The sequence below is a fragment of the Patagioenas fasciata genome, chromosome 1, assembly GCF_037038585.1.
Source record: "Patagioenas fasciata isolate bPatFas1 chromosome 1, bPatFas1.hap1, whole genome shotgun sequence".
NCBI lineage: Eukaryota > Metazoa > Chordata > Aves > Columbiformes > Columbidae > Patagioenas > Patagioenas fasciata.
This window is the reverse complement of record NC_092520.1, coordinates 174,460,913-174,479,937: the sequence shown is the minus strand read 5'-3', so window position 1 is coordinate 174,479,937 and position 19,025 is coordinate 174,460,913. Positions and strand designations below refer to the sequence as shown.

At 47.5% G+C, this 19,025-nt stretch overlaps 1 protein-coding gene across 1 annotated transcript; it reads left to right on the top strand.

Annotated features, from left to right (window-relative positions):
* Positions 1–9,233: 9,233 nt before the first annotated feature.
* LOC136100512 (cytochrome P450 2D14-like) lies at positions 9,234–18,363 on the top strand. The gene is made up of 9 exons (XM_065835701.2): positions 9,234–9,638; positions 10,897–11,068; positions 11,790–11,942; positions 12,576–12,736; positions 12,863–13,036; positions 14,640–14,781; positions 15,380–15,567; positions 16,505–16,646; positions 16,763–18,363. The coding sequence occupies exons 1-9, from the start codon at positions 9,426–9,428 to the stop codon at positions 16,939–16,941; spliced, it is 1,524 nt and encodes a 507-aa protein (XP_065691773.1). The 5' UTR covers positions 9,234–9,425; the 3' UTR covers positions 16,942–18,363.
* Positions 18,364–19,025: the final 662 nt, after the last annotated feature.

The following is a 19,025-nucleotide window of genomic DNA, read 5'->3' as shown; positions in this document are numbered from 1 at the left end:
CGAGAAACACTGGTGTTGTTTTCTCGGTTGGGCTGTGGGCCAGTCCTGCTCTCCGTGATGTGTGGCTAAGCTGGATCAGGACTCGGGTAACTGTGGGGAGAGAAGGTGCTGGGGCTTATCCTCTTGCTGCCTGTGGAGGGCGCCTTTGCTCTCACTCAGATATCCAGAGCTGGCCTGTGTTCACCTCATCAGGGCAGGCACAACACTGCATTGGGCAGGGGCGGTGTCACCACCCTGCCACGCACCAAGGCTGTATTCTTAGCAGCTCTCCTGTGTACATTTATGTTTACTGCCTATCTTTATGAGGAACTCCTCTCTAGCCACTTTTTTCCACAGTGAGTAGAAAAACAAATATATGGTAATGGAAAATGTCACTTAGCTGGGGTATGTAAAACCTGAATTTCCCCTTGTGCCAAGAAAAGCTGGTACCCTGCTGAACATGGTGTGGTTAGTGAAAAGCTGTTTTTTACTCCACATCAGTCTAGCCCCTGACAGGGAACCAGTTCTGTTTCTTACATGGTTGTTTTCGTTTTGAGGTACTGATCCTACATTAACCAAGTAGCTACAGCTAGCAACACCAAATAAACATGAAACAGAGAGCCTGTGACATGCTTCCCTTTTATTTCAGTTGATTAGTCGCAATCACTCCCCAAGAACAAAGCCAGCTCCTGTATACAAATATGAAGTGCATTTCTCCTTTCCTGTTAGCACTGTAAGCATCATGTTCAGCATCTTGGTGTAGCACTCAGAGAAAGTTTCTGCAAGTGGTGAGAATCACAGCGTGTTAGGGATTGGAAGGGACCTTGAAAGATCATCTATAGTCCAGTCCCCCCACTGGAGCAGGAACACCTAGATGAGGTTACACAGGAATGTGTCCAGGTGTGTTTTGAATATCTCCAGAGTAGGAGACTCCACAACCCCCCTGGGCAGCCCATTCCAGTGCTCTGGCACCCTCACTGAGAAGAAGTTTCTTCTCATATTTAAGTGGAACCTTTTGTGTTCCAGTTTGTACCTATTACCCCTTGTCCTATCATTGGTTGTCACCGAGAAGAGCCTGGCTCCATCCTCGTGACCCTCACCCTTTATATATCCGTAAACATTAATGAGCATCAGCCAATTCATCCTGCAGAAACCACTGTGGGTGCTCAACCCTCTGTCATCTGAATAGAAAAGGAACGTGGGACTAATAGATGATGTGGTATTTCTCTGGTCCAAGGCTTAATCTTGTGGGTCTCCCTGGGCTACAGTCTTCACAGGCAATCTTCACAAATGCTGCATCCCTCTCTGGGACAGTCGGGGTGGGCCACATCTTGTCTAATACTCCTTTGTAGACTGTGCACTGTATGAAGGTGAATCAGTTGAGGGTTCTAGAGTCTGTCCCACTTCTCGCTTCCAGTTTGCTAGTGCAGCTCCTCCTCAGGAGAGGGCTGTGGATGTAGCTGCCCTTGGGAGAAGGAGAAGCCTTTCCCTGAGAAACCCTGTGCAGCCTGCTGGAGGAAGGCTGGAGACTCCTTTTAGCAGGAATTTCCTGCTAGAGCAAGAACAAGATGCAGACTTCAGCTTGGAGGCACCTGTGGCCATCTCCCAACTCAGAAGACCTCACCCAAGCATCGGCATCTTCCCAACAGCACTCACATGCACAGCACACTATGGCTCTTCAGGTTTTGGTGCTATTTTGCTGGCCTCCAGGATCCTGCAGCAGGACCAGGCATGCAAGCAAAGCTTCTCTGCACAGGTCCACCAAGCCTCCAGGAGTTCCTGGTCCTGGGGTAGGGTACATGGGATGAGTGCAGCCTGACTGACAGCACCTAATTCTAAGTTAAACTAATTATAGCAGAGGAAAGAAGGGGGCCACATTCACTGACCCTTGAGGCTACCGCCATCACACATGGCAGGGGGTAGTCACTGCTGTAGAAGACACTAAAGGCCTTTCTACAGGCACAGTTCAAACAGTCCCTGCAGCAGCTGGTGGAACTCAGTTCAAAGCAATGAAGTGTTCAGGTGTCAGAGCTGACAAACTCCAATGGCAGCTGGACTCTGCTTGTATGGAACTTCCACAGGAGGATCTCAAAGGGCTTTGCAGTCACCAAGCAATCATGCTCTGCACAGTCTTAGGAGCCGAGTAACGAGAATTCTTGCCTTTACACAGACCGAGCAGTAATCATCAAGCTGGTACCCAAGGAATGACCTGGGCACGCCAGCGAAAGGCACTTGTGCAGTGAAGAGCCACGTGCCCCAGCATCTCACAGCTCCCCCCACCACTGACCCACACCCCTGTCCGCTGAGCCTTGTCACAGGAGGAATGGCTGGAAACCCTCATCACGGGCTTGCCGTCTGCCAACGTGACAGGGCTGTGCTGGGAGCACCGTGGGATACAGATACCACATCACAACCCCCGAGGGGTCGATAACGACCGAGAAGCTGTCTCCCGTCTTTAAGCCGCTGATGGTCTTCCCGCTGTACACATCTTGCACCTGGAAGAGAGAGATGGGGGCTACCAGGATTTCCACAGATCTTCCATCTTGAGGTCCAGCCATGGTCACCGAGGTGGCATGGCAGGATAGGGCACAGGAGTGGGCAACAGGAGGGAGACCCAATGGGTGGCTGCCCCTTTGTCCTGAAGGCAGGGAGTGGGAGTCCTTCCCTCCAGAAAATGCAACAAGGTGTCAACAAGGGAAGCTGTAAAAAGGGGCAGCCAGGTTCCACAGGGCTGTCCCACCATGCAGCGTGCCAGTGGAGCTCACCTCATACACGGTGTCCTCAGGGAAGTGGAGCTTGGCCAGGCTGGTGTTGTAGACAAAGGGCATATCCGTCCTCCAGCTGAAGAAGACAAGGGCGCTGGCGGCCTGGGACAGCGGGCGCAGGAACACCTCGATGTGCGATTTCTCCTAGAGGTGGGGATGGGTGGGTGAGGCAGAGCTGCCGGGACCAGCGCTGGCCCATAGCTTCTGACTTTGCCCTGTGGGGCTGCTACACCAGCAGGTCCCCAGTTCCCACAGCTCCTGCTCATGTTTCTCTGCATCACCTCTGTCCTGGTTTTGTTAAAAACAAGTTTATCTTTCAATGAATTTCCCTGTCAGCTAAAGCCTTCTTACTAACTGCACTTTCCTGAAAGCTAGATGCATGTTTTGGTAGACATAGCAATAGAATGCAAGGTCATTATAAGGATGGATGCATGTCGCGCGAGAGCAGTGAACTGAAACAGATGACCAAAGACTGACCAACTAAGTATTCCATCCAATTTACGTGAGACTTCATATAAAAGTGGGAGATCACAGGGATCTTGTCCCTTTTCTCCTGGCTGACATTAGGAGAGTACCTTGCTAGTCATCCCTGCAAACTGAGGCCTAGTGACAGACTGAATCCAGTTCCGGTTGGCTGCAGAATCCAGTCCAGGACTTAAGGGTGTCGGCCCTTCATCTGCCAGAGCAGTTGAGAGGACTTTCAAGATTGGGTTTGTGTATTTTGCATTATTTTCTCTATTTTATTAGTAGCATTAGTAAAACATTTTTAATTTCTCCAACTGTCTTCTCTCGGTCTTTCTTTCCCTCACAATTGCCTGTCCTTAGTGGGAATGGTGGAATTTTTAAAGGAACTGGCAACTAAAATCTAAGAGGCCGCTCCTGAGCATGTGCAGATTAAAATCCCCATTTCTCCTTTCAAAGAGTTATATTTGCTGGTTTTGCGGTAAGCTGGCAAGGGCACGCCTTGGCTAAAATGCAAGTCATACTGAAAATCAGGGTACGTTAGAGCTTTTCAGAGAAAATTTTCTGGGATGTTTAACATGGGCACAATAACTTTTCCAAGAAGGAGGTTTAAGGAAATTGTTGGGCTGCTTTAACTGAAGCTTTCAACCAAAATAAATAGAAGAGCCCAGCTTGAAGTAAAATCTCAGCATTGAAAATTTCAGCCTGATGATATGAAAGTAGAAGACCTTGTTTGCAGTTGCTTTTATCTGTGGGTGTAATCAAGCTGTCTTAATCTGTAGCCGCTCTTCCAATAAATCTGTATGAAAGAAATAAGCAAGCTATATGGAATAGGACTTGATTTTTCATTTATGCCCAAGCAGAAAATGCAGGCTTCCTTGAGAAGCAATCAGCATTCTTTTCTCTTTCCTCAGCCTTCTGTCTGCCTATAAACTCTTTTTATTGGTTATGCAGGGCTGCCGTCTTTCCTGTAGGAGTCAGATGTGGATATTTCTCAAGCTCCTTGAGCTCTGTGGTCGTTCATTTGAAGTCAACCATCCTGCTTTGAAGGATGGTGCCACCTTGCTTTACTGAGGATCTGGGACAGATCTGTTCCGAATCCTCAGAAGTTTGTGCTGACATTTACAAGGGCTCCCAGGCTTTTGAAATATGTATGGCTGGTTTTGTATCTTTAAAAAATAATCAGAAAACAGTTGCTGGAGTGGGGTTTTTTTTAGGGTATGTCAAGTCACAAACACCTGTTGTTTGGCTGATTTTACTGTAGCGACCACACTGTAGTTGGAATGATGTTTGTACCTCGTACTCCTGGGCAGCTGCACTGTGTGTGTGTTTTCACCTTTACATTGGTGTGCATTGGAAGTCAGCACCCTGTCAGTTTCTGTGCCTCAGAACATTTTTTTGGTAAAAGGCTGGAGGGTGAAACCTCTCAAGGGCTTCAGTCAGGGGCAGCGCCGAGGGCTGGGCCTGGGGTGCGACCTGGGCTCTGGCTTCCGCACCCGTGCTGGAGGAGCCAGGCCCTGCACGGCTGTTACCGACTGGCTGCTATGCAAGGCACGTGGCTTCATAAGCTGCCAGTTTGTACATATGGATGCTTTTATATAGCCTAATTCAGCCTTCCTTTTAATCTGCTTTCATGGCAGTACAGGCTGCAAGAGAGCCGAACTCCTCCTTGGTGTTTGCGTAAAAATCAAGATCAGTGGTGCCACTTAAGTGATTTTTAAATGGAAATGACTGTGGTTAACATTGTCTGGGTTTGGCTTCTGTCTGTCCAAATTTATGACAGAGACATCAGAGGCTCAACTGATGTCTCAAGATAACTTAGTCTCCATGGAAACAGGATCTCTGTTTTCTGAAATTTAAGGCTTTCTGAATTTATACTCCTGACAAAACACACGCACAAATGAGGCTGGGGACAGAGGGTAAGGAGCTGGGGACCCACCAAAGGTGTTTGTAGCAGTTTGAGGATGATATAAAGTGTCACTGAGCCTCGTGGCTGCTCCACTGCCTCCCATGGAAAAATACAGAGGGTTTTCAGCCAAGGTCCTGGCACGCACCTCTTGATGTTGCAGGCTGATGAGAAGGCGCCCATTGAAACCTGCAGGGCAGATGAGGCAGAAGATTGAAGTTTCTCCCTCGGCGGAGATTTTTGCAGCACCCGTTTCTCCAGGGGTGGGTGCAGAGGCGCCTGGCAGCTGCCGCTCTGCTGCCCCCAGCCCCGACGCTCAGGGCCTGGCGCTCTGGGACACAAACAACAGTCACCAACGAGTTTGCGCATTGCGTGCGCACTCCGAAAGCTTTTCAGTGGCAAATGCTGTTCACTGACTTCTCATGTGATCTGCAGCCTTTCCGTCCCCACCGCGCTCCCAGATGAAAGCTCCGGCACTGTGTGGGTCTGAGCGGGCGCCGCTGGCCTGAGGGTCTGAAGCTGCTTCCCTGGAGCACCTGGCCAGGGGTGGGCAGCGCGGTCAACAGCCGCTCACCCTCCGGCCACAGGCTGCAGAAGACAGCCTGGCCAAGGCTGGCAGCTTTTTCCCCGACTGCTGTTCCCTCTGGGCAGCAAGGCGCGCTTGTTTCCACAGGCAGACTCGGGTGGTGGGATCTATCTGACATGAAGCTGTCATCACAGGAGGTGCCGTTTGCTACCAAATTTACAGGACCTTTGCAGCAGAACAGGTAACTTTAGACGTAGTGTTGAATATTTGATTCTGACTACAAAGGTTATCCCAGATGTTAGGCCTTAGTTCAACACAGTTAAACAATAAAAAACCTTTGGATTTTGGAATAGGCAATAAAGAGCATAAAGCAATTAAGGGTTTGTCTTAGGCCTTTCCCTCTTTCTGGATATGAACCAATGTCTTATCTTGCAGTAACACAAATCAGACAGGAGCTTCAGAAAGGCATTCATTCACATACATAGTGCCTGCATCCAGTACATGGGAGGACTAAGGTTTGCCATTTCCACAGGTGATGTGGCTTTCAAAATTTCCAAGTTTTCACTTTTTTAGGCAACCCAACGTTTTTTAAAGTGTCATGACTATCAAAACATTTTTTTGGCCACCCAGCTGTTCCTGTGGGACCTGGGAACTTGTTGACTTCGGACACTGCTGCTCCTCCGTATCTGGGGAGGTTGTGTACACTGAGGAGCTCGGTGCTTCGCCGTCGGGAGGAGGGGAGCTGGGCCAGCCCACTGGAGGCCCCGACGTCTCCCGTGTCATTTCTCTCCCACTCACAACCCTCACGTTTTCAGGCACCATCCATTCAGTCTTTAGGCCATCTCAAAAAACACAGAGCAAAATACTTTCTGGTTCCTTCCTCCCTCCCGTGGAAAGATCACTACTTACAAATGCCTCCTGGGTAAAGGAGGGCTGGTGGTTTTTTTAAATGCAATTTTTCTTAACACAAAACCACAATTAACGTAGCTGTAGAAAATATAAAAATGAACACAGACAAATCAGCTAGTTATGCACAGTTGCTAGGAGACAGTAGCAACTGCTATTGGCAAAAGAAACCTACAAATCATTTGTGGTGGAGTATCAAAGGTAACCAACTAACTGAACACTCCCTAGTAAGATCTTGCCTGTGTTTTCATAATTTCTGATTTCTGTTTCACTCCATATGCTCCCACTGTTATTAATCAAACTGTGAGCACGACTGAGCCAATGTTTCAAACCAAAACAGTTATTTGTGGGTCTCCTATTCATAAAAAAAAAAAAAAAAAAACAACAACAAACAAACAAAACCAAATATACATTCTGGTTTCCAATGCACATTCAGATTTGTGAAGTATAGACTATCATTAGGAGCATCACATAGAAATCAAAAATAAACAACCTGTTTCACTGTCAGAGTAACACAGAACAATCTTCTGCTTCCAGCACACTGATAAAAACTTCAAGACATTGTTTATACTGACAGAAAAAGTGCAGATAGGACCATGAAAAATTGCCAATGTGAGCTTGACACTACGTTATTCATTAAAATAGCAAAATAATGAACTCTGTACTCTAACCATAAGCACACTATGCTCTTGGAAATTATTAGCAGAGGCTATACATAATCAAAACTGTATGTTTGAGTAATTTCATTTTAAGTGGATCAACAACCATTTAGGTAAAAAGTGCTGGGACAACTTCACATTTTATTTTTGCTGTTAAAGTTATTTATAGTTTCCTAATTTAATCGCTGCAAGTTCTTCTGCTCATCATCTGCTGCTGCCTTAATGGAAAATTATGACTGAAACCTGAAATCTGACTTAGCTTCTAGGAGACAGCATCACCCAAGCTTATTCTGTCTGCTTCTCAGTGCCATAAGCAAAGGAGAAAAATGCAATTCTCTTTCTAGCTATATTATCTTCCTTTTATTATTATCTTCCTTCTATGTTTTTTTAATTAATAAATAACTGACTTGTCATCTAAGTGCATGGGTCATGAAAGCTGGTGTGAGAGAAACTGCTTGATCACCTGTTAGCATCCAGACATCTGCTCAAGCCAGTCCATGGAGTACAGGACCGTCCTGCTCTGTCTCCTTAGACCTCTCAGTAGAGCTGTTTGAAATGTGGTGGGCACTGAGAAGCCAACAAACTCCCAAACTACTTGGCAAACCTATTTCAGCTCCTGTTGGCTCCCCCAGGCTGCACTTGCTAAGAGTCCTCTCTGTCTCTTCATCCAGGCTGTTAATAAATAAGCTGAACTTTATTGGCCCCATATGGATATGTAGGGACATAACTAGTGACCAGCCGCCAGCTGGACTCTACCACTGATCCCAGCTCTTTAAACCTCATGGGCTGAACAGTTGTCCACCCATTTTACTGTCTACCTTGCTAGTTTGTGTCTGATTGATTTAGCTACGAGGATACTGTGGGAGATGGTGTTAAAGGCTTTGCCAAAGTCAGCACTCCAGGACATCTCTCTTTGGGATCCTGCCAAGCAGATCTCTGAATGAGGTGAAATCTGCCCTCCTGAAGGCAAGGGCAGTAATGTTATTTGTCCTGCTGACTTCTGGCAGGATTTAACATTCCACAGCCTCATGGTCACTGCACGCAAACTTAACCATCACATGATCATGCTGAGGCGACCTCTACACCCAGATAATGAGCGTTTAGGTGCCTCTTTGGGCCAGGGTCATTCTGAGGCCTGGGTTGCAACACCAGAGATGACTGTAGAGTCTTTGCAGGTGCCTCCATCACTTTGCAGTCTGAGCTCTCCATCACTGTTGTGGCAATTGCTCCATTAGGAGCTTTTCTCTGATCACACCGAGATCACAGATCAAACTGTGATGGGTTTACTGCTTCTTTTTAGCTAGAACTAACTGTCGTGAGAGCGAGCTTTATTGATCTCCGATGGCAGAGACGCCAAGAGCACAGAGCTGTGCTGCTTTAGGAAACACTTTTACTGTCTCCATAATCGTGTTTGCAATACTGCTGCCCCAAGGGCTGGAAATCTGAGGCTCCTTGCGATACATGTGCTTTCTCCCTTCCAGCTGAGCTGATTCTACAAAAATCAAGGTCATTGTGCTGACTGACATTTGGAGCTGGATAAAGATTGTTATTCCCTGAAACATGTATGATTTTTAAAGTCTCAGGTCACCCTTTTAGGCTAATTTCTGTGACAAATGCTTTCTGTACAGGAAAGCTTGGCCTAACCTGAGCTTTCTCAAGGGCCAATGGAACAAATCCTCAGCCCTGCAAACACAAACCTGGATGATCTGTGTTTAGCAGCTGCTTCTCCCTTGACTTCTCTGTACAAACAAGAAGGCAGCACGGATTCAAACCAACTCTGTCAAAGTCGCCCCACAAGAACGCAGCCAGTGTGAATTGCTTGTTGTGAACTGCGATCCCACCTCAGCTGTGGGAGAGGGCACCCAGAGGCCTGGTCCTCACCCAGCCCTGTCCCACCGAGGCCACCACTGCAGAACCTGCCACTGCAGCAGGGACACAGAGGCCTCTGAGCTCTGGCCTCGCAGGAGGAGGAGGAGAAAGAGGAGGGATGACCCCCATCACCACACCCCAAGGCTGAGCAGAGGAGGAGCTTTGGGTTTGATCAGAGGCCAGCAACTGCAGTGAAGAGGAGCAGGAACACAAGAGCGTGGGGCAGAGGAGAAAGCAAGGAGAAGAGGGCAGCTGCCTGGGGAGGGAAGTGGGAGAGGAGGAGAGAAGGGCAAAAGGAGGCAGAGACAGTCTTGGGTCAAAAGAGAAAGACCAAGGAGGAGACAGGCTAGGAAATGGCATTGCTCCTTTGGCTGGGGCCCCAGCTGTCATCCTACTTGAGCAACGTCTCTATACTGGCAGTTTTTCTTATGGTCTTTACTTTACTCCTTGACATCATGAAGCGCAGGAAGAAGTGGAGCCGTTACCCGCCGGGCCCGACGCCGCTGCCGTTCATTGGGACCATGCTGTCTGTTGACTTCCAAAACCCCCACCTCTCTTTCAGACAGGTGAGTGCTGGCCCCCGCAGATAAACCACGTGAGTTTTGTGCTTCCGTTTGCAAACTCTGAGGGCCTTTTCTATAGGAAGGCACTGGTCAGCCGTCTGTCCAAAATCTGCCCAACGCAGAAACTAAATATAGCGTTTCTATGATTTGCTTACACAGAGTTGAAAAAGATTACCATTTTCAAACCACATCACGTCGGGGTCATGCTAACCGCAATCTTAACCAGTAATCCCTTTTAATGATGCATTTCTAGTGCCAGTGAAGTGCTAATTCCCTTTCCAACCACACTGCAGAAGCAGTTTTAGCACTTCAGTTGCTTGCATTGCTACAGTTCAGAAACTGAGACACTTAGCTTTTTAATAAAAACAACAAAGAAAAAGACAGAGGAAATAAAAATAGAAGAGTACTGTGTCTGTGGGACATTGTCAGTGGGACATCGCTACTATTGCACTGTCTTCCAGCAACACGCTCCCGAGCACTTTGTTCAGTGCTGCTGACTGGCAGGGAAGTTTTGGCCTGCCTGCCCGGGACTCTGTGTTCAGTCAAGGTCTTGTCTGCTCCATGGGAGGCTCCCGGGGTGAGTGTTCGGCTGGCAGGCTCACCTGTGCAGCCACCCTGCTGGCAGCGTTTGTCTTACAGATCACAATAGACGCAGGGTGTGCGCCAGTTACCTGTCTTGCTAGATGTGTGACGCTCCTTTTTGGGAGAAACCTGAGCTGGAACTTCCATGTGGAACTGCCTCTTCCAGCCTGTTTCTGGGAACCGGGCTCTGGGCAGATCTTTAGGGACAAATGCGTATGGAAAAAAAGTTACATATCATCTTATCATCAGTACTTCCTTCTAACAGAAGCAGACTGACTCAAAACTTGACTAGTCTTTCAGATCAAAATAAACACAAGTAAATACAAGTATTAGGAAATAATTTGTTGTTGAGCATGCAGCTTTTGAAGATCCCCAGAGAGGTCCTTGGCCTCGTGTTGTCAAACAAAATCCAAAATACTTCCACAATGCTCATGGCCGCAGTTTGGCCAGGATAGGTGCTTTCTAAGTCTTTCCACTCACAGCGCACTGATCTCTGCTTCAGCTGCTTTTTAGCCCCACTCTGACGTGCTGCACTGCAAAGGTGAGAGATCAGCTGAAGGTCTCCTAATCAAAGCAACTCAAAAATCGCTAAAAAATAAGGGCACTAAGGAAGGATATGGTGATATTTTTCATGTTACACTCAACTCATTTTCAGGGATGTACTTTTTTATCTTGGCAGCTTCAGAAGAAGTTTGGAAATGTCTTCAGTCTCCAAAACTGCTGGACCAACGTGGTGGTACTGAACGGATATAAAGCAGTGAAGGAAGCCCTGGTGCACAGATCGGAGGACTTTGCTGACCGGCCGTACGTGCCCGTATACGAACAGCTGGGCTACGGAAGTAAATCTGAAGGCAAGTCCCTTGGAAATGGACATTCCCTGCTGACACTAGCACAGGGGAGACTGGGGAGATGGAAGATTTTATGATGCCACCTTCTCATGGCCCTCTGGTCAACCTCCTTGTATGTCTTGTCACCCTTTGGTTGTGACAAAGTCAGATTTTATGAAAAGGGGGCTACCATTAGTGGTTGTTAGAAACTGTTACAGGTCCAGGTGCTAGCACACAGCTCTCCACCAGCGTTAGGACATCGAGTGGTACAACTTTCCTGCCAGCATTGGAGCTGGTAGCTCCCAGCACCCAGTGATTAGTGCTTATGCTCACACACCATGTGCATGTCGTTGTCATCACAGATAAAAATGGTAACTTCTTTCCAAGACAGAATCCAGCCCACAACCTCTCATCTTCAGCTCCCATTCTGTGGCACGAGCTGCTGCTCAGTTCACACAAGCTAAAGGCACAACTCTGAATGGCTGGGGGGAGTGATTCCTTTATTGTTAGCAGCACTTGTTGCTCTCCCTGAACCCCCCTCCACCTTCACCAGCCATGCACATGCATTAGAAGGTGCAGTAATCCGTTTGTGGAACTGTTGTATGAACAAGCTGTACTAGATCAGACTCTTTCATCTACCCACACAGACCTGTACCTCCAAACTCACATTTGATATTCTCTAGTGAATGTTGCTTGGCAGATGGGATCAGAGCTCCTGACATTTCTTGCTCATCTGTAATTCCAGGAATTGTTATGGCGAGATATGGACACGTCTGGAAAGAGCTGAGGAGATTCTCGCTCTCTACCTTGAGGAACTTTGGGATGGGAAAGAAATCCTTGGAGGAGCGAGTGATGGAGGAAGCGGAATTTCTGTGCTCTGCAGTCAATTCTGAAGAAGGTTTGTCAGGTCTTGAGGGATGGGGAAATCAGAGAAAAAGGCAATAGAGAGATGCAGAGAGAAGTAATACTGCAGCCACTCTCGTTTGCACGCAGTGCTCTCTTCCTAAGCCAATGCAGTTTTCTAGTCTATATGCATTAGTGACCTGGCTCTGCTTTGAAGCCACTTTACACAGTGGGGCTACTGTAACGTTAATCCGTTTGAAACAGGAAACAAGTAGGAAATAAAGAGGTAAAATATAATTATTCGCAGAGCTGGATTACTATCACCTTTATGAAGTCTTGTGAAACATATTGATATTATCACATGCCATAAAAGTGCAGCTGAGAGTTTTCACTGCACATTGCCTGTCATCTAGACACAAAGTCAAGTGTTATCTGTCAAGTTACAGAACAACCCTGCAACTCAGCTTTTCTTGGGAGTTTTCTCTTTTAAACAAGGACTGACCAAGTAGGAGGAGGAGATGAGAAGATCTTCACTCTCTAGAATGATGCATTTGTACTTTGAGTGGTTTGTGGGCTTTTTCTCTTGAAGGCACCAAGGAGGCATCTGTGTGTTCTCGTTGCTGACAGCTGGGGTCCAACAGCTCAGTGTTGCTTTGCTCCATTGCTTGGTCTCCATCTCCATTTTTAGGTCGGCCTTTCAATTTACATTTTCTTGTAAATAATGCGGTCTGCAATGTGATCTGCACCACCATCTATGGAAAGCGTTTTGACTACGGTGATGAGACATTCAAGAAGCTGTTACATTTGTTTGAAAAATTCCTGAAGGAAGAAACTGGATTCCTGACTCAGGTAAACCAAGAGCATACTACGTTCTGTAAGTAGCTGCCCTCTGTTGCTTGAGAGCATCGTGATTTCATTATTTTTCTTTTTGCATCACATAATATCTTCTCTGTCTCTCTGGTTCTGACATCCCAGCTTTTTAACGCGGTGCCCATTTTGTTGCACATCCCTGGAGTGCGACAGAAAGTCTTTCGAGGGCAAAAGGAGTTCATGGACTTCGTAGACGTGCTCATACATAAGCACATGGAGACCTGGAACCCTGCTGACACCCGAGATTTCACCGATGCGTTTTTAAAGGAAATGAAGAAGGTAGGGTGACACAAGCAGAATCTCAGCGTCCAGGGGCAATTCCTTTGCTTGATTAAGCTTGTTGATAGAAGCTTACTTCCTCATAAAGCTGTATAAAACCTCTTGCTTATTTCCTACTTTTTTCATTCCACATTGTATCTTGAGAAGGAGGGTATGAACTTCTTAATGCTGTAACCTCCTTTATTGTCTTAAGAGACCATATTATCTGCTGATGTCCTTGTTCCCCTTTTCTATCTTCATGTTCCCCTCAGAGTCTAGCAACTTGCTTCTTTCCAGCCTATGTCATTTTGAAGGCATTTAAAAGGCAATAATTGAGAATTCACTAATAGTTCTAAGTTTGCACCGGGGACAAGTCAACACAGAAGATTCTGTGTATGTCACTGCCTTAATGACTGATGATTCAAAATCGGTTACAAAACTACCGAAACAGACTGGCTTTCTGGTATCATTGTCCAGTCCACAGCCTGCCTTTAAACCAAGTTATGACTTGGAAAGATGGCATCTCCATCAGGATGTGTCTCTTAGAGTTGCTGGCCAAGAACGAGTTCCCTATAGGTCAGACAAAGGCCTAAATCTGAACCTCACTGAATTTAAAAGGCATCTTTGATTCAGTCACGCACAAAGTCAGTATAAAATCAAAGCTACGTGCATCAGCCCATCCATCCACCGTATGTTTCTGCACATGGATTCACTAAATTTCAAGTGCCAGATGTCCAATAGTAGCAAATTCTGCCTGCAAATTGCTTCCGCCATCTGAGTCCTCAGGCTGGGCTGCTGTGCTGCACAACGAGCCCTGCTGTGCTGCATAACCAACCCTGCTGTGCCGCGGGCACAGCACCTCCAGTCCATACATGAGCCCCACGGCTCACAGGGACAGAGCAACGTCATCTGTGTTGCTCTGCACTGAGCAGCACTATTTGGGGGTGGACGTGAGCCTGACCAACTCACCTCTGTCTTCTGTTCACTGAAGTCCCCTGCTAAATCCCTCTCCTGGGGAAACTGTGGTCAGGTCAGCCCCACAGCTCCCTTGACAGACATCTTTCATTGGGATAACAGTTGAGTCTTAAATGCCTCATTAATTGCTATCCATATTACAACAGCATCAAAATATACAGAATAACTTAACAGAAGCTAGTCCCTAGCAAAGAAAAGTATAAAGAGGATTACAAAAGACAAGCAGATGAACTCATGCAGAGCGCTTGTCATATCTCATATGCTAGCAAATTTGAGCTCAATTAGCATTTGGATGAGAGACCAGTTTTGCTGAAATTGGTGTTGCAGACTTACTAGGCAGCTGTGATACTCTGATTTATTTTTTTTTTCCCCCAATTGTAAGAAAACAGGAGGGCAGAGGCAGTGAGGATCTGTAATGCATAGCTATAGATAACCCCCTCAAAATGCTGTTAATTTTGCATCCTTCAAGTACACGAGATAACAGGGTTTCCAAGGTACATCAGTCATACGCAGACCTGTGTTCTGCTCTACGCTCTACTTCTTGGTCAGCAAAACCAGATCTAGTGCTTCTCAGAACTTCCCTGGCACAATGATCTTCTTTCCCAGCAAGTGCCCCAGCTCCAGTCACCTGCTTGTTTGCTCTCTGCAGGGCAAGGCTGCTGAAGAGAGCGGTTTCAACTATAACAACCTTCGTCTGGTGACCGCAGACTTGTTTGGAGCTGGTTCTGAGACCACCTCCACCACTCTCCGGTGGGCAGTTCTGTACATGATTCTCCACCCAGAAATACAGAGTAAGTGAGAGGACAGAGGTGGCGTGTGTCACCTTCAACCCTCATTCTTCTGTGAGGAGATTGAACATCTGCTCTCTGCGGTTTGGGCTTGTGGCAATGAGGAACAGCTTTGGCGATTGTTGGCCTGGCAGAAACCAGGGGAAACGCTTCCTAAGCATGGCTGTGCTGGCAGGGACCGATGGCAGGGGGGCAGCCCTGGCAAAAAGACTGGAGTTGGAAGGGCAAGTTTGCTCTTGATTTCATTTTGAAGGCTACTTGGGGGCTTTCAGTGACCAGAGTACCCTCTTTCTAGCATTTGGAATAGATGCTAATCTGTTTTAATTCTCCAGTGCTGCATGGCCAGACACCCTTTCAGCTGCATAGAGGATGGGTAAGGTAACATGTTGAGTGACATTAAAGGCATAAAGAATAGTTATACAGATGGCTCCAAGCAACTGAAAACAAATGCGTTCCTCTCTAGTTTCTCCTCCTTTCTCTAATTGCTTGTACTGCTCTCACCCAGTGTCTACAATCTCATGCTGCCAACCTTTCTACAGCTTGTACCAGCCCCTTCTGTTTATCTGAGGGTGCTCTAATTCCTTCGCTGTGCTGCTTTCAGGTAAGGTCCAAGCAGAGATTGATAAGGTGATTGGCAGAGAAAGATCACCCACCATGGAGGACCAAGTGAGCATGCCCTACACCAATGCTGTGATCCATGAAGTGCAACGCTGTGGGGATGTCATTCCCATTGGACTACCACACAAGACATACCGGGACACTGAGTTGCAAGGCTTCTTCATTCCCAAGGTGACCGTGGCCAGATAGACGATTCCGCATCCTGTCCCTGTGCAGATGCCAGGCCTGGGGTGTGGGTGACCCCAGGTAACTCTGCTGCATTGCACTCCCAGCCCCAAACCAGAATCACTAGCGAGCACTGAAGCAGAACATTTTGAAGTGCTGAGGCCAGGCAGACGGTCACATTTGTGCTCTAGGTTTGTGCAGGTTGTGTGGGAACCCGGCTGCAGTGGCAGGTCAGTGCAAAGGTTCACTTTCCTCTCAATGGGCTATGACACCCATTGCATTGGAAGGAGAAGGTCACAGAGCCTCAAGGGCTTTCTGGAGGCACACAACACCAGCTTACTGGCTTTCCTGAGATGCCAGTAGTTAAAACTCTAATCTCTGACGCCATTCAGATGCCACTGGCATTCACTCCACTGTCACTGTGACAGCGGCTGCCCTGGCAGCACTGGTAGCAACACAAGGCTGTTTTCGGTGTTTTTAGCTTTGTGATACCTCCTCTAGCTTAGAACATTGACTTGTGAAACAGGAGAGCTTTGCAATCTCCCATGCCCCCTGTGAAAGCTGGGTTTTGAAGCCTTGTCAGTCAGCTTTTTCCCTCCAGCTACAAAACAAGTCCAGGAGGATCTGAGCAGCAGAGGCTGTTTCCACTGCGTTGCCATGAAATTGGCATTTGCACGGAATGTCCTTTGTAAGGATACAAATTGCAAAGGTTGAGATGCCTCAGAGCACAGGGCAGGCACCATCTGCCATTGGAAAAGAGCCCTGCTTTACCTCTAGTTTAAATAAGGCTCACAAGAGGAGGTGGGTGTCTTATTCTGCAACACCAAACAATGGTTGCTGTTAGATGGGAGACCGTGAGTAGAGAGCGACCAGCACTAGTCTGTTGTGCCAAGATAATGCCGCTGTTCTCACACAAGTTGTTTCCTCTTGTGGTGGAGCCCAGGGGACGACAATCATCACCAACTTGTCTTCCGTGCTGAAGGATGAGACAGTCTGGGAGAAGCCAAATGAGTTTTACCCCAAACACTTCCTGAATGCGAATGGGAAGTTTGTGAAACCAGAGGCTTTCCTGCCCTTCTCAGCAGGTACATCTGAGGGGAGGATCCAGCTACAAGTCAGGGGCACAGTGAGAGGGGTGATCTGCTCCTTCCACAGGGATTCCAGTGTGGTTTAACATCCCTTTTCACTCCCTCTCTTGCAGGTCGCCGTGTCTGCCTGGGGGAACAGCTGGCCAGGATGGAGCTCTTTATTTTCTTTACCACCCTCCTGCAGAAATTCACCTTTGTTCTCCCCGAGGACCAGCCCAGGCCACGGGAGGATGGTCACTTTGCCTTCCTAAGCTCCCCGCACCCGTACCTGGTGCGAGCAATCCCAAGATAAGTGCACATCACTCTCCCTCCACTTAGAGACCACCACCAATGCAAACTCTTGTCAGAAATGTTGCAGGATCATCCCAGGTTCCACGCAAGATCTCTCAAGTCTGCACAGATGTCCCCAGCTGTGCAAAGTAAGGATCTGGCCCAACAGATATAGTTTCGTTTCATTCCAGTCCTGGATCTTGAATCAGACAGCCACAGCAAGTTACAAATCAGGATCAGCTTTCCAGTACATATATGTCTCATGGGCCTGCTCTGCTTTACTTTGGGCTCTCACTGGTCGCAGCAGCAGTTCACTGAGCACACAACTACTGAGGGAATTCTTAGTCCTGAATGAGTTTACTGAAATGCAAGGGTATCTTGGGTAAAAGACAACCCTGGGGTCTTGCCAGTTCTCAGAGGAAAAAAACTTGGAAAGCATCTGTGAGGTGCTCCTGGCCCATTCCCTGCCTTGTCAGCCCCGCTGCCCACCCAGCCACGCTCTGCCTCCCACACGCTGCCGTCCCACAGCAGCCTCTGCCCCTGCCCGCTGCCCAGGGGGGTCCAGCTCTGGCTCGATTCCTGCAAAAACAATCCACAGCCTGTCAGACAAATTGGCTCACGCTGCTGGCGGGCAGGGAGAGAGCTTCAGCTCCCACAGCAAGGCGACACTTAAATGCAGTTTCAGAGCAGTGAGCCTGAAAAATGTTACAGTCTGATAGGTACATATACCCTTCCTTCCTTCCTGTTTATTGCATACTCCTGTCCATTGCACCTATCTTGAATTGCCTTCATTTATAGTCCCAAAGAAAGTTTTAATCCAGAGAAATGCATGACAACCCTTATGTCACACTACACCTCCAGTAGGAGTAAATACCAAGAAGGAGAACATAAATAATCCATCTGGTGTATCAGGCACAGAAACAAGTCATTTGTGAAATAGGGAAATCAATATATTTCAAAAGAAATCCTGGTGTTTAGGTTTACCACCTTCCCAAATTAGGTCCTGAAAACGGTTTTTTTCTTTTTTGGCATTACATAAAGTCAGCTCTTGGGCAGGCTTGGAGCTCACAAAGGGATGGAGTTTCACTGTTTGAAACAGTACAGCTGTAGATTTCGGAGCTACCTTTCTCTTTCTTCCTTCAATATTCCTGACAAATCGTTTTGCAAGGTGTTAGGATACATAGATGTTTAGATTAGTAGTAACTACCATTTAACCATGTAGCTGAAAAGACCATAGCATAAAGGAGCTTCTATACATAATCACAGTTAAAGAAATCCACATTCACATCTATCTTTCCAATACCAGTTTTGGAAGCTATGAAATCTATTGAATTATGCAAATACTTAATACCATTGTTAAGATTTTTTTACTTCAGTGGGAGCTGCACATTTATGCTTTTCATCCATAAAGCAATCCAAAAGAATAAAAGTGATCTGAAAAGTCTTCTTTGCCACCCTCTCCTCTTTGCGGTTGTCTCAGACCTGCCTCAGATCCTCGACAATTCTCTCCTTGCTGCCAACCCCCCATTCGCTTCTTTCAAGGTCTTTTTAGTGTTACTTTTGTGCTTGGCTCGATGACAACAGACCTGGTTTCATAGTTTCCAGCAGAGAGAGGTGTTTCTGCAAAGAAGCTGTTGGTGAACCAAACTTGAAGCAGAACTGATTTCAGCAATCACGTATCTGGATAAAAGGCGTAGGTGTACCTAGAATAGGGGCTGTCTTTCTAGCATCCAAGAATGCATTGAAAATAAGCCAACATGCATGTGCAAACACGAACTGGTGTGGCACTTCAGAGGCAAAAGGGAACAAACACATCATTGCAAAATACAGCTGTAGCACTGATGATGGGCAAGGGGGAAGCATCTCCCAGCCAGAAATGGCTGTAAAAGCCCAGGCAGGCGCGTAGGAAGGGGCTACTGTGAGAATGGGGCTCTTGCTGAGAGGCGTCCCGCTGCCTCCTGTTACCCATCGCCTCGGGGCCTGCGCAGGGACCGGGCCGCTCATCAGGGGCCCGCGACAGCCGCTGCGCCTCTCGCCCGCAGCCCCTCCCCCGGGAGGCTGTCGTGAGGCCGCGGCACCTCGCAGGCCTCGCCTCGGGGGCCTAAA